The sequence below is a fragment of the Cucumis melo genome, chromosome 3, assembly GCF_025177605.1.
Source record: "Cucumis melo cultivar AY chromosome 3, USDA_Cmelo_AY_1.0, whole genome shotgun sequence".
NCBI lineage: Eukaryota > Viridiplantae > Streptophyta > Magnoliopsida > Cucurbitales > Cucurbitaceae > Cucumis > Cucumis melo.
The window spans coordinates 24,673,380-24,686,380 of NC_066859.1; the positions used below are offsets into that span (position 1 = coordinate 24,673,380).

The window sequence follows — 13,001 nt, forward strand, 5'->3', positions numbered from 1 at the left end:
ATAAAAGAATGTCAAAGTTAAATAGGAGTTGAATACAATAAAATTCTCTTACAATCAGATATTACATGCAACAGTATTGACCAATTTGACACATTAACTTAATTTAGAAATTTATGGACTATTCATTAATTTATTATTATTGGTATTAAAATAAGAAAAAGAAAAATCAAAACTTGTTGAGGAATTAAGCATAGACATTAGCAAGGACTGAGCTGTCAAATGTCTCATTTGATAAAACTACTATTTCTTTTTTCACTCTCTTTTATACAAACTTACAAAGTTTCCAATTAAATTGCACCAATTTTCTTTTTAATATCATTTTTTATTTAAAATCAAAATCAAAACTGCAAATATCTTATCCCTTGACAAATACTAATGATTATTTGGGTAGATCTTTCCAAATATATGGACAATTGTCCCTATGAAAAAACACGTTAAAAAATTTATAAATATAACAAATTTCTCAAATGTAATTCTTAAAATCCATGAATGATGAGAGTTTATAAGAAACACAATCTACCACTAATGAATTTTTGTTTATATTTTCATAACAATCATCCTTAATTTAAATATGATAGTCTGTTTATATTTAGGATGTAAAGTATTTTAGTTTACTAACACTAAATTTCATATATGCTTGAGTGCAGGCTATTTTAGTCGGTCTATGTATAAAATAGTAAACTAGTTAAAAAGAGATGAAATATAGGAAATAGTAAACATGTATAGCAAGCGCGGTTTTGAAATCGTAATTTTATAATTAGTTATATGCTATAATAGTTGAAAAACACTGACTATTATAATTTAAAATCCAATATATAAAATAATTAATAATAACTCACTCCATTTAATTTAACTTGTTCTCTCCAATGCAATATTTTTTTTTCTCTTTACAATTACCTTTCTTTCGAATGCGGGGGAAAATTTGGACAAACATTACTATGTCTTCCGTCTTTTATATAGAGTAAAAAAAAAATTAGATAAAAAACGAAATTTCTTTAAATTATGACAAAAATATTATATTGCATCTTTTGGTAATACAGATTACAATATATTCGAGTAAAACAAAATAAATAATTACTTTGAAATATACTAAAATGAAGTTAAATAATTACAAATATAGAAAAACATGAATTAAATTGAAATGGATGAGTAAATACTTGTTTAGGTTTAAAAGAATTTAAAAGGAAGAAGGAAAAACAGTAGGCACGTGGGTGTGGGACTAAGAGAGGGAAGGAAGGGGAAGGGGAAGTGGAACAAACGGCCATGATATTCACACACACAAACTCACAAACACACAAGTAGAACAAGTCAAACTCCTTAACTTTTAATAATTGATAATTTCATGGGTCCTTCCAAGAACCCCTTCTCTAACTTCCTTCTTTATAATAATGTTACTCCATAACCAAACCAAATATCATTTCATCATTTCCCATCTCCTTCCCCAAAATCAGAGTCTCCCCATCCCCATGGGCAACCTCTGCGCCACTCCCGTCGATACCCACACCCCTCCCCCCACTATTCCTTCCTCCCCAGGTCATCACTCTCTCTCTTCTTTTTTTCATTTAACTTACCTACGACCTTAATTTTCCCCTTTTATATATATATATATATATATATATATATATATATATATATTAATTCATTCATTAACTTAGATCTATGTTTGTTGGTTTGTTTGGTTGGTTGGTGCAGTGTGTTCTCATCGACATGCTTGGACGCAGCCGCAGAATCTTAGAGTTTACAGTCTGACGGAGCTGAAAACGGCCACCAAGAATTTCCGGCCGGATACTATGCTGGGCGAGGGGGGATTTGGAAGGGTTTTTAAAGGATGGGTTGATGAGGCCACTTATGCTCCGTCTAAGGTCGGCGTCGGAATTCCTGTCGCCGTTAAAAAGTCAAACCCCGACAGCTCTCAGGGTCTACGCGAATGGAAGGTCATTTTTTCCACCCCCTCACTTAATTAATTTAATTTAGTTGGTTTCTCTTTTTTCTTCCTTTTCATACCATTAAAGTCATTCTAATAATCAAACCCTCCCCTTCTTTTTGGATTTTTTGTGTGCAGTTTAAGAAATGTGATGTATGCTTTTTTTTTTATTTATAAAAACAAAAATTATTATATTATTTAAAGGGTGGAGTTTTTAGAACTAAACTCTCCTTTAAATTAATTTAAAAATAAATAACAATAACAAATAGGGGAGAGATGAGAAATGTGTTTTCCATCTCCATTCTCTTTTATTTGTGACAAATTTTATCCAAACAGTCTTAAGTAAGTTAATCCAAACGAATTAATTATAAATGTTATGAGATCCAACTTTTATCGTGTTAATTGTTATTAATTTTTTTATGAAATAACAAATATCATTAGTGATTTTATTATTTAAAACAGGCAGAAGTGGAATTTTTGGGGAAATTCAGCCATCCCAATGTGGTGAGATTGATCGGATATTGTTGGGAAGAAAAGCAATTTCTTCTCGTCTATGAATACATGCAAAAGGGTAGTTTGGAAAACCACTTATTCCGAAGTAAGAATGAATTTCATTACCTCATCTCCAAGCTCTCATTCTACCTATCAAATCGTAAAATTAACCAAAAAATTTGATAACATTTTGTAGAAGGTGTAGAACCTCTATCATGGGAAACACGAATTAAAATAGCCACCGGGGCGGCTTGTGGTCTAACGTTCCTCCATACGTCTGAGAAGAGCGTTATTTATCGAGATTTTAAGGCCTCAAACATTCTTCTAGACGGGGTATGAAATTCAATTTAATTACAATCTCGTAATTAATATGATTAATGAATGAATGAATTATAGTTGATGTTTAATTAATTTAATTAAATGTTTTATTTCAGAATTTTAATCCGAAATTGTCAGATTTTGGGCTGGCAAAACTAGGCCCATCCAATGGTAACTCCCACGTAAGCACAAATCCAGTTGGCACCTACGGGTACGCTGCCCCCGAGTACATTGCAACCGGTACATTCTAACCTTATTTATTCTAAGATGTTGGAAATTTTGTGTTTTGTTTCGATCTAATTTTATTTAGTTATTAAAGATAATGTTTACTATCATAAGACTTGGGTTGCTGATCGTATTGAAATGACTAATTCCACAGGACATTTGTATATAAAAAGTGACGTGTATGGGTTCGGCGTGGTTCTCCTGGAGCTCTTGACGGGACTACGGGCAGTGGACCCAAACCGGCCGAGTGGTTCACACAACTTAGTGGGTTGGGCGGAGCCATCACTGAGCAGCAAGAAGAAGGTCAAGAAACTAATAGACCCAAGGCTTGGGGACGACTACTCGCCCAAAGGAGCCTGGGCCACAGCCGAACTGATCTTAAAATGTTTGGAATCGGACCCAAGGAAACGGCCCTCCATGGAAGAAGTTTTGGTCATTCTAGAAAAAGTTAGTTCTTTTAAAGACAGGCCCAAGGACCCCAAATCACGGGCTAGGACGCCCAGCCATTATTGACTTGTGGGCTCGCTCCTCCAACCACTCAAACCCCAATGTTATTCTAATTGAAGGCTCATTTAGACTGATATTCACTCTTATGTGGATTTGGCTCATTTTAAGTGGTTATTATGTATTATTATTTACACCTTTTTTTTTTTTTTTTTTTTTTTTTAAGTTTGTAGATGTGATAGTGTAGGTATCAATCAAAGTTAGTCTCCCCCACTTTTTCTTCTTCTTTTTTTGTGTTTTGTAAACATGTGAAAATGTTTAGAAAATATTTTTGATTCACATTGGGGAGATAGAAAGCATTTAATTTGGGTTCTATTTTGAAACCAAATAATGTAGCAATAATTTAGTTTCTAATGCTTACGTCCTAATCATTATCAAATTTCAATATCTTCTAACGTGTTTCAATTTTAGAACCCATTTTGATCCAAGTATAAAATTTAATTGTTTCTTATTTGATCTCTTAAAGTTTTAAAGATCGTTAAATGACAAATAAGTCTATTATCACTGTTTCTTTCGTACTTAGTCTTTTTTAGGAGTGTCATAAAACACAAACGATATTTTTCTTTAATATGAGAAATCCAAAATTTCCTCGATGTCTCAATTTGGTATATGGATTATAAAATAATGCAATTACATGCCTCAATTTTAGTAAATGTTAAGTTTTAGTAGAGAATAAGCATATTATGTATTCAACCGTACATTTCAAAAGATTTCTACTATTTTTATTTTAAAACCAATTTCATGTTTTATTAACTATCTAACAAACACTACTACTAATAAACTAATAAAGGGACTAAATTGAACTTTTTAAATGTTGGAGACTTTGATTGTCGATTTTCGAACCTTAAAACTAAATTTACAGTCTCAAATTAGTTCATACACTTCCTTGTTCTTAAAGTTGATAAATTGAACTCAAGAGTCGGACGCACAATTACAGTAATCAACAACCAAACCATACATACATATATATTTACAAATAATCAAAGGAAAGAAAAGAGAGATCAAAGGCAAAGAAAAGTTGGAGAGTAAAATGTGATTTATTACAATAACTCAAAGGAGAATATAATACATTGAAATTGGTTTTTGATATGGAAGTAGAAAGCAAAGGCGTTACAAGTAGAACTTTTCTCTCATCATCTTCCCACCAACACCAAAGGAGAGAAAAGAAAAGGAGAAATTAATTGACCCAAATTTATTCTTTAAGAAGCAACCAAAGTTGACAAAACACATCCAATTTGGCAGCCCTCATTCGAAAGACAACAACAAAGTTGAACAACCAAATTAAAAACATAAGAACTTTAGCATTTTTAACAGAGATGCATTTCATGATCATGATCATCATGTTCTTCCTCCTCCATAAGATATTAGTTCTAGTTTTGTAGATATATATGCCCTTAGATCTTCTTACAAATATAATTAACAACATACATGTTGGCCATAAACATCGTTGGGTCTTTCTTAGATGCTTGGCCTCACATTCATACGAGATGCTATTTTTTGGCCCAATGACCTGTCAGCCTGTCATGTACACATTACCATAATAATATTCATTAATTAACACAAACATAGCTTCATTAACTAAGTATATATATCCTAATTAACTTATTTTGGGTGGTTCATTTTATATATATACCTGACTCCAATATGAGATCCATATGTTGCGAACTTCGTGTGTGACACGGGGGTCCGATAACGCTTCCACAAACCGCCTCACGAATCGTTCTTGTCTGTATTACCACCATTGTGAAAACAAAAACTCTAAGTTACATTCTGTTTGATTGTCGAATCATAATTTAATATTTTGTGGTGAATTAAAGTAGTTTGAAAACCATATAAATAGTTGGTGTATGGTACCTGTCTGGTGCCCATGATCGGTATCTATCTCCAGCTTGCTTGAAGTTATGATTCTCTTTCGGAATCACACACTGAAAAAAAAAACGACAAAAGAGAAAAGATAAATCAATCAATCCCTTCCCCACCACTATCTTACTCACTCCATTATTATTTAAACACACTGACCCTTTCTCTTTTTCCGCTGAGCACATTGGGCGGCATCGGGAACTTCTCAGCATGACGACAAGGATCATATCTCGAAGGAAAGTAATTCACCTGATCATCATGATCATAAACAACAATTAAACAAAAAACAAACAAAAGTTAAATTAAGAGAATTAAACAAATTACCTCCTCATCTCTATGCATAAAGTTCATAAACCCCTCATGATGATTATTATGGTGAGGACACTTAGGAGCATTAACAGGCAACTGAAGATAGTTAGGACCAAGTCTATGCCTCTGTGTATCCGCATACGCAAAGCTCCTTGCTTGCAACATCTTATCATCCGAATAATGTATCCCCGGCACCAACGACATGGAGAAAGCCAACATCTCATTCTCCGCAAAGAAATTATCAATATTCTTATTCAACACCAATCTCCCCACCGGCTGTAACGGAATCACATCCTCCGGCCATTGTATCGTCGTATCCAACGGCTCAAAATCATAATTATTCTGATCCTCATAATCAATAGTCTGTATGTAAAGCTTCCACTCCGGAAAATTCCCTGCCGCAATCGACTCGTACAAATCCTGTGTGGCGTGACTGTGATTCGTCCCACCAATTCTAACCGCCTCCTCTTCCAACATGCTCTTTACCCCGCAAGTTGGTTTCCAGTGGAATTTCACGAGACGGGCTTTACCGGATTTGTTGATTAGGGAATATGCTTGTACGCCGAACCCTTCCATGTGACGGTAATTGATTGGAATGCCGACGTCGTCGTAAAACCAAGCAAAAGACAGAAGGCTTTCGGGATGGTAAGAGCAGAAATCCAGGAATCTCCATGGTTCTTGGATGTGGGATTTCGGGTTGGGTTTAAAGGCACGGATTACTTCAGGGAATTGCATGGCATCACGAACGAAGAAGACCGGGAAGTTGTTGCCGACTAAATCGAAGTTGCCTTCACGCGTGTAGAATTTGACGGCGAATCCACGGGGGTCACGGAGGGTTTCGGGGCTGCCCCGTTCGTGGATGACGGTGGAGAAACGGACGATGACGGGGGTTTGGACGCCTGGGGCACGGAGGAAGTCGGCGCAGGTTAAGTCGGAGATGTCGTGGGTTACTTCGAAGAAACCTTTGGCGCTGGCACCACGAGCGTGGACTACTCGTTCGGGGATTCTTTCGCGGGTGAAGGTGGCGATTTTCTCGATGAGTTGGTAATCTTCTAACAGGATTGGGCCGCGTTCTCCGACGGACATTACGGCGGTGTTGTTCCATATCGGTGCGCCGGAGTTTGTGGTGCAGAATGGGGTGTTGTACGCACTTGATGGGCGGTACTGTACAATTAAATCAACACCACAACACCAGAGATTAAATAATGCAACCAATTTTCACCAACAAATTAAACAACTTGTGAAGTTTTATCAAATAATAATCTTAAATTTTAGTTGCAATCTTGAAATACACTCTTAATTTGATACTCAAACTATATAGACCTTTGACCGTTAACATATCCATAAATTTGGACAGTTATACGCTCTTAATTATGGAATCCCACTCTCTCCCCAACTAAATTTGAACTTATTTTAGTGCCAATATTTTATTACAAATATTAGGAAATTGTGATTGTTTATTAAAAATAATGGAAACATTATTAAAACTGATTAAAACCTTTAGGAATATAACCAAATATTTCAATAAATTATAGACTACTATATAAATAGATATTTATAATAGACTATTGACATTTATCCTCTTCCTAGTAAAATTATGTTATATTTATAAGTATATTTATTTATTTTACTACATTTGAAAACGGTGTAATATGATACATTAATTTTATTTAATTAAGCTTATCGTCTAATTTTTTAAATATTTAACAATAATTTTTTAGGATTTTTTAAATAACTCTTTAAAATATTTATTTATATATTAAAATTTTATTTTTTTATCATTGATAAAAATCTTGATACACCTGGCTGGATAGACATGTATGAATTTGGTGATAGAAGTGACCAAATAATGGAAAGTTGCTTTTTCTTTTTTACTTTTTTTAAATATTATTTTTAATAATTACTTAATATATCATCAGAAATTGTCAAAATTAACAAAAAAAAAAAAAAAAAAAAACTTACCGTTCATAGCAAAATCAAATCTAATGAAATCATCTAAACCTCAACTTTTACCAATAACATTAATATGACATGGGCTGGAGGTCTATTATCGGATTTTGTTTAAGTTGATTCAAAATTAAAGTAAAAGGTTAAAATTATTAATAAAGATGACTTAGTAAATATCATAATTAGATCGAGTATATTAACAAATAACGTACATAACACAAATAAAAAGAAATGGATATAATTATCATAAAAATAATAATATTTACAAAACTCACTAATTTTTTATTTGAAATTTTGTAATTAAAATAAGGATGACCAATGAGTTAAGGCAGTCCAAGCCAACTCAATGATCCGAAGAACCTTAACCAAATCGAACTTAATTTTGTATTGATTCAATCCTTTTCGTAGATTCTCCAGTAATTTAAAAACACACATCAGATTGCATTAAGAATCAAAATATAAACAAAAATCTAAAGTTTCTTTTCAATTCTTCTTTCTCCTAAAATATATATACATCTTTAATACATTAGATCCCGATCCGGCTGAAGTCATAATTTGACCCGACTTGACCACGTTTTCAACACACACAAAATCAAAGCGACACCACACGACAAACGTCCGATCGGGTCGGTTCCGACCCGACCTGATTTCATAACCGGAATCTAACAATATCACTCGATCGCCGGCGGAAAAACCCTAAATATTAAGAGTAATTAAATGGGAAAAACGAGGGCAGGCGCATTGAAGAATAAATTAAAGGCAACAATACCTTGTAAGGATCCATGGCGGTGGAGAGAAGAGAGAAGAAAAGAGAAAAAAAGGAGTTACAATGGGGAAGAAAATGGAAGTAGTGTAGAAGGAAGTGAAGGAGAAGGTGGGGTTTTTGTACTTGAATTTCTACAGTTTATTCTTCAACTTTTTTACCGACAGTTGATTGAGCGTCGTTTCAAGGTAAAGAAAAGTCGACAAGTCGAAGCGTAGTTATCTATTTGTCTGATAAGTAGCGTAGGGCCCATTCTGTGATCGCAATCCAATGAAGGCCAATGAGAGGAGGTTTTAGTAGCGTGGAAAAATGGGAAGATATTTTTGGAGGGTATTTTTGTCCATGCACGGCTAATTTGTCATTTCTTAATCATAGGTGGCCCAATTTTCCAAATTAATCTTATCATGTGCTACTGCTACATAATTCATGTCTCGTGCGTATGGTTTTCTACTCTTATCATTCCTTTCTTATCTCACTTCAATCACTCTTCATATAGTAAAAGCTATCAATTTTACATCTTGAGATTTGATTCGTTTCTCGTAGAAAAGTATACATTAATTTTTGTGAACTATTCTTTTCTAGTACTGTTATGAATTGTTTCTTTCTTTCTTTTATTGATAATTGACCAGACATTATATGTCATGTCTGCTGTATATATCAGTTTTGTCTAAATCAAACCTAGGTTGCGTTCGATCAACTATTTGAAAATAAAAATTAGAGTTGTATTTCCTTTATTTTGTGTTTTTATATATGTGGTCGATACAATATTTAGAAATTGGATTACAATTTAAACATGTGGTTGAAAATTATGGTTTAATATAATGTGTTACATACAAATATTTGTAGTTACCAAACAACTTTTAGGTTGGATTGCAATATTGTTGCAGAGTTGTTATTTTACAATAGGTTAGTCTATACATGACATTTCTTTAAAATACTTTTAAATTTTAACAAAATTTAAATGAATTTACGGCAATAAATATTGTGTTTATTCAAATTTGCTTTTTAAACGTAGTTTTTGCACTTTGAATTTTAAATATAATTAGAAGGTTGTTTCTTTAATAATAATAATTAAAATAAGAACTTTAAACTCTTGAATCCATTTTAGACCATTAGATACATCATAAAGAAATTATAAACTAAAATTTAAATTTAATTAATAATTATTATTAATATATGCTAATTTCTAACCATCGTATTCAATCAACAAAATAATAATAGCTATATATATTTAGGCTAAAACGGGTAAATGCCTTCTTATTATTGTATATGAAAATTTAAAGAAAATGGTTTTTTTTTTTTTTTAATTTTATTGATGAGTAAATTTTTGTTTATAAACATATAATTTGAGTTACAGAGCTACTAAAATATTCTATAAATTTTGTTTAATGAAATCTAAAACAATTTTATGCATCGACTTAACCATTTTAATTAATTGGAATAAAAATTATAAAAAGATTTTTAAAAAAGTGAAATAATTATCTACCTGATTTAGACTTACATATGTTAGGAAAAATAATTTGTCTAAAGTTTTGAGAATATGAGTAATTTTATACTGATATGTTTAAAACTAATATGATATTTATAAATTTTAAAAAATAATTAAATAAGTTACATAGTTTGTTTCCTCTGTGAGCATGGAGATAAAGTAATATATAAATTTAAATACATAGAGTTGGTGAGGTGTCACTTGGGTAGTGGACCCACTCCCATCAACATTGACAGCCAAAATGGAACGGCTACCTTGGTCCAACCACTTATTTATTCAAGTGTCCAATAATCTAGAAATTCTATACAGCACATACATTAGCTACAAAAATTCAAATGTTATATTTAAAACTATTATCTTTTAATTATTCTAAATAATTTGAAACTTCAAAATTAATATTAAAATATAAAAATCGATAATGTGAGGGAGTACGTGTATCCCCATTAGTCCTTTAATAAATCTACCTCTATCAATAATCTACTACAAAATCAATATTTAATTAATTAATTATAACTTTTTAAAAGATTAAATTACAATTTTTCTTTCAAAAATATGATAAGTAAGGTAGGATGAAATAATCGAATTTCTAATCTCGACGTTAATAATATTATTACTATATCAATTTAGCTTAATTACCACCTTCCTATAATTATATTTATCTAGTTCCTCTAATAAGTTTTAAATTTTGTTTTCTTATTTCTGGTTGAATTTATTATGAACTTTAAAATGCGGGTATTTATATACACATGGTAGAATTATATAAACATAGATTTATAAGAAATTATTTTAAATGATAAATTTTTTAAATATAATAAAATATCATAATTAGGATTATAATAATAAATAAAAATAAATTATTATTATTTATTTTGATTCATTTTATTATATTTAAAAATAAACAAATACAATTGCAATTGAAACTAAGTTATTAATTTAAATTTATTAATCAAAAATTATCATAACCAAGTTTACTTATTATCATTTTACTTCTTTTCCGGATAAAAATCCGAACAAATTATCCAAATAATTAGACCAATCCAAATCTTTCATTATTATGTTTGGATTATTTAAGTGCAAGGAATCAATTTTTAAAATAATTATCAAGTATATAACAATATTTTAAAAAAATTGTAAATATAGCAAAGTCTATTGGTGATAGACTTATATTGTTGATAGACTCTTATGGTTTATCAGTGATAGATCAACATTTACTACATGATCTATCAGTGATAGACTCCTATTATTGATAGATTTTACTATATTTACAATTTTTTTATAATGTTACTATATACTTAATTATTTTATTATTTTGAATATAATTGTTACATTTGTAACTATCCCTTAATTGAAATCAATGTTTCATTCCATCCAACCCAGATCTTAGCAAAAGGCTGACAAAGGTATCCCAACCCATGAATAGTTGAACACTCTAAAAAGACTTGTGAGATTTTAAATTTTCTGCAAGACAAACACCCTAGCTGAGATTTACATTATCTTTTTTTGTCTATTAATGCAAATGGCTACAAAATGGAACAGAAATTTGAAATTATTTCACCTTCCGACGTGGAAGGTGGTAAAGAAACAATTTTTTTCTTATTTACTTTTATTTTTCAGATATTTAATGAGATAAAAAAAAAAAATGAACAACAAAGATTTTAATTGCTTGAAAGTCTAAATAGTTTTGAAATGGATCCCATTAATGTGGTATCATAATTTATAATTGTCTAAATATAGGATTAGGTATTAGCTTGTTTATATTCGAATATTCCAGGATCAATTTTATGTGGTAATTTTTCCTTTCTTACCTGTAATTCTTTTGCACAAAACTTCTTTAGATATAAAATTTAATTTCATGGATTGAAACATTGCTAAGATATTATTTTATATTTTGGTAGGTCCTTATAATTATCTACTCCAAAAATATTTCTGACGTTAAGTAATCATCATTTCATTTAAATCCATAAAATTGAAATTGGTGAGACGTTCCTTTCAACGGTGGACCTCAACCATATCTGTCTACATGTTGGACCCCATATCTTTATCTACACATTGACAATGTACACATCTACAGTACGATAATTGCAATGGATCACAAAATTAGTTGTCATAACTTTAATAATGCATTACATAAATAATTAATCTGTAAATATATGATACCTTTTTTATACCTATATATGTTTGGTCTATCACACATATATACCATTTATATTGTCTACTGGTGTTGCCATTTGTATGCATCACTAGCAAGCTATTTTCTATGTTTGTTATTGATTGATATCTATCTTTAATTATCAACTATTTCTATATTTACTGTTGATAAATGATTTTTGGGTATGTTATCCAAAAGCAATATTTTCATTGTTCAGTTCAGTTGATCATCGCATATATATCACACTAACACTTAAGTAATAATGTTAATTACGACGTACATATACTAGAATCAAAATTTTAAGTATGACATCATTTTTCATATATAATGAGAAATATATCCAGCCATTTTTATTCTCCTTTTCCATTGAGTATGTCACCTTAAATTGAAACAAGGAAACAGTTGTTAATCTAGTCGCCTCTGAGGAACAAGGAGGGGCCTGTCACGTCGGATGACCCAACCTCACCTCTACTATGCTGCTCAAACGTTGTATTTTCCTCTCTTAGGATTGGACTCAGGAAAGTGGTATAGGGCTAACCAGGGAGGGAGGAAGGAAACAGTCTTCTTTCTTGAGACCATCTCTTGTCGTTTAGACCTTTCTGGTGTTCCTCATGCACTTTCAGTTTCCGAGCTTCTTGAATATATTAATCACTATCTTACTCTAGTTCTAATTACCCTCATCATTTTTGAGTTTTCTCCATATATATTGTTCAAAATTACCTATCACAAAAGTGAAAATACACATAAAATTTACTTTGAACTTCTCTCTCCTTCCATACTTTTGTAAAAAATTTCCAAATCTGAGGCTATCGATCAAAACTAACCGATCAATACTTTTAAAATATTTTTGGGAGTTAAATATTATTTGTTTTATGACAGTAAAGGAAAAAACATGATAGTACGTAATAAAGTAGGAAAATAATTGAAAATGTCCAAAACTGGAAACGTCATCGTTTTTGACACATGGCTGGTCCACAATGACTAAGACCAGACTTAGGCACGTGTTGAAAACAATCCACAT

The 13,001-nt window shown here is 31.3% G+C and overlaps 2 protein-coding genes across 2 annotated transcripts; one reads left to right on the forward strand and one right to left on the reverse strand.

Moving 5' to 3' along the window:
* Positions 1-1,331: 1,331 nt before the first annotated feature.
* LOC103503292 (probable serine/threonine-protein kinase PIX13) lies at positions 1,332-3,597 on the forward strand. Its single transcript, XM_051082065.1, has 6 exons — positions 1,332-1,533; positions 1,693-1,934; positions 2,387-2,522; positions 2,613-2,749; positions 2,851-2,974; positions 3,114-3,597. The coding sequence occupies exons 1-6, from the start codon at positions 1,389-1,391 to the stop codon at positions 3,470-3,472; spliced, it is 1,143 nt and encodes a 380-aa protein (XP_050938022.1). The 5' UTR covers positions 1,332-1,388; the 3' UTR covers positions 3,473-3,597.
* Positions 3,598-4,481: 884 nt separating this feature from the next.
* On the reverse strand, positions 4,482-8,593 carry LOC103502619 (catalase isozyme 3). The gene is made up of 6 exons (XM_008466617.3): positions 8,349-8,593; positions 5,648-6,796; positions 5,483-5,572; positions 5,318-5,388; positions 5,097-5,190; positions 4,482-4,981 (listed from the first exon to the last, which is right to left on the reverse strand). Exons 1-6 carry the CDS (start codon positions 8,361-8,363, stop codon positions 4,922-4,924), a joined length of 1,479 nt encoding a protein of 492 aa, XP_008464839.1. The 5' UTR covers positions 8,364-8,593; the 3' UTR covers positions 4,482-4,921.
* Positions 8,594-13,001: the final 4,408 nt, after the last annotated feature.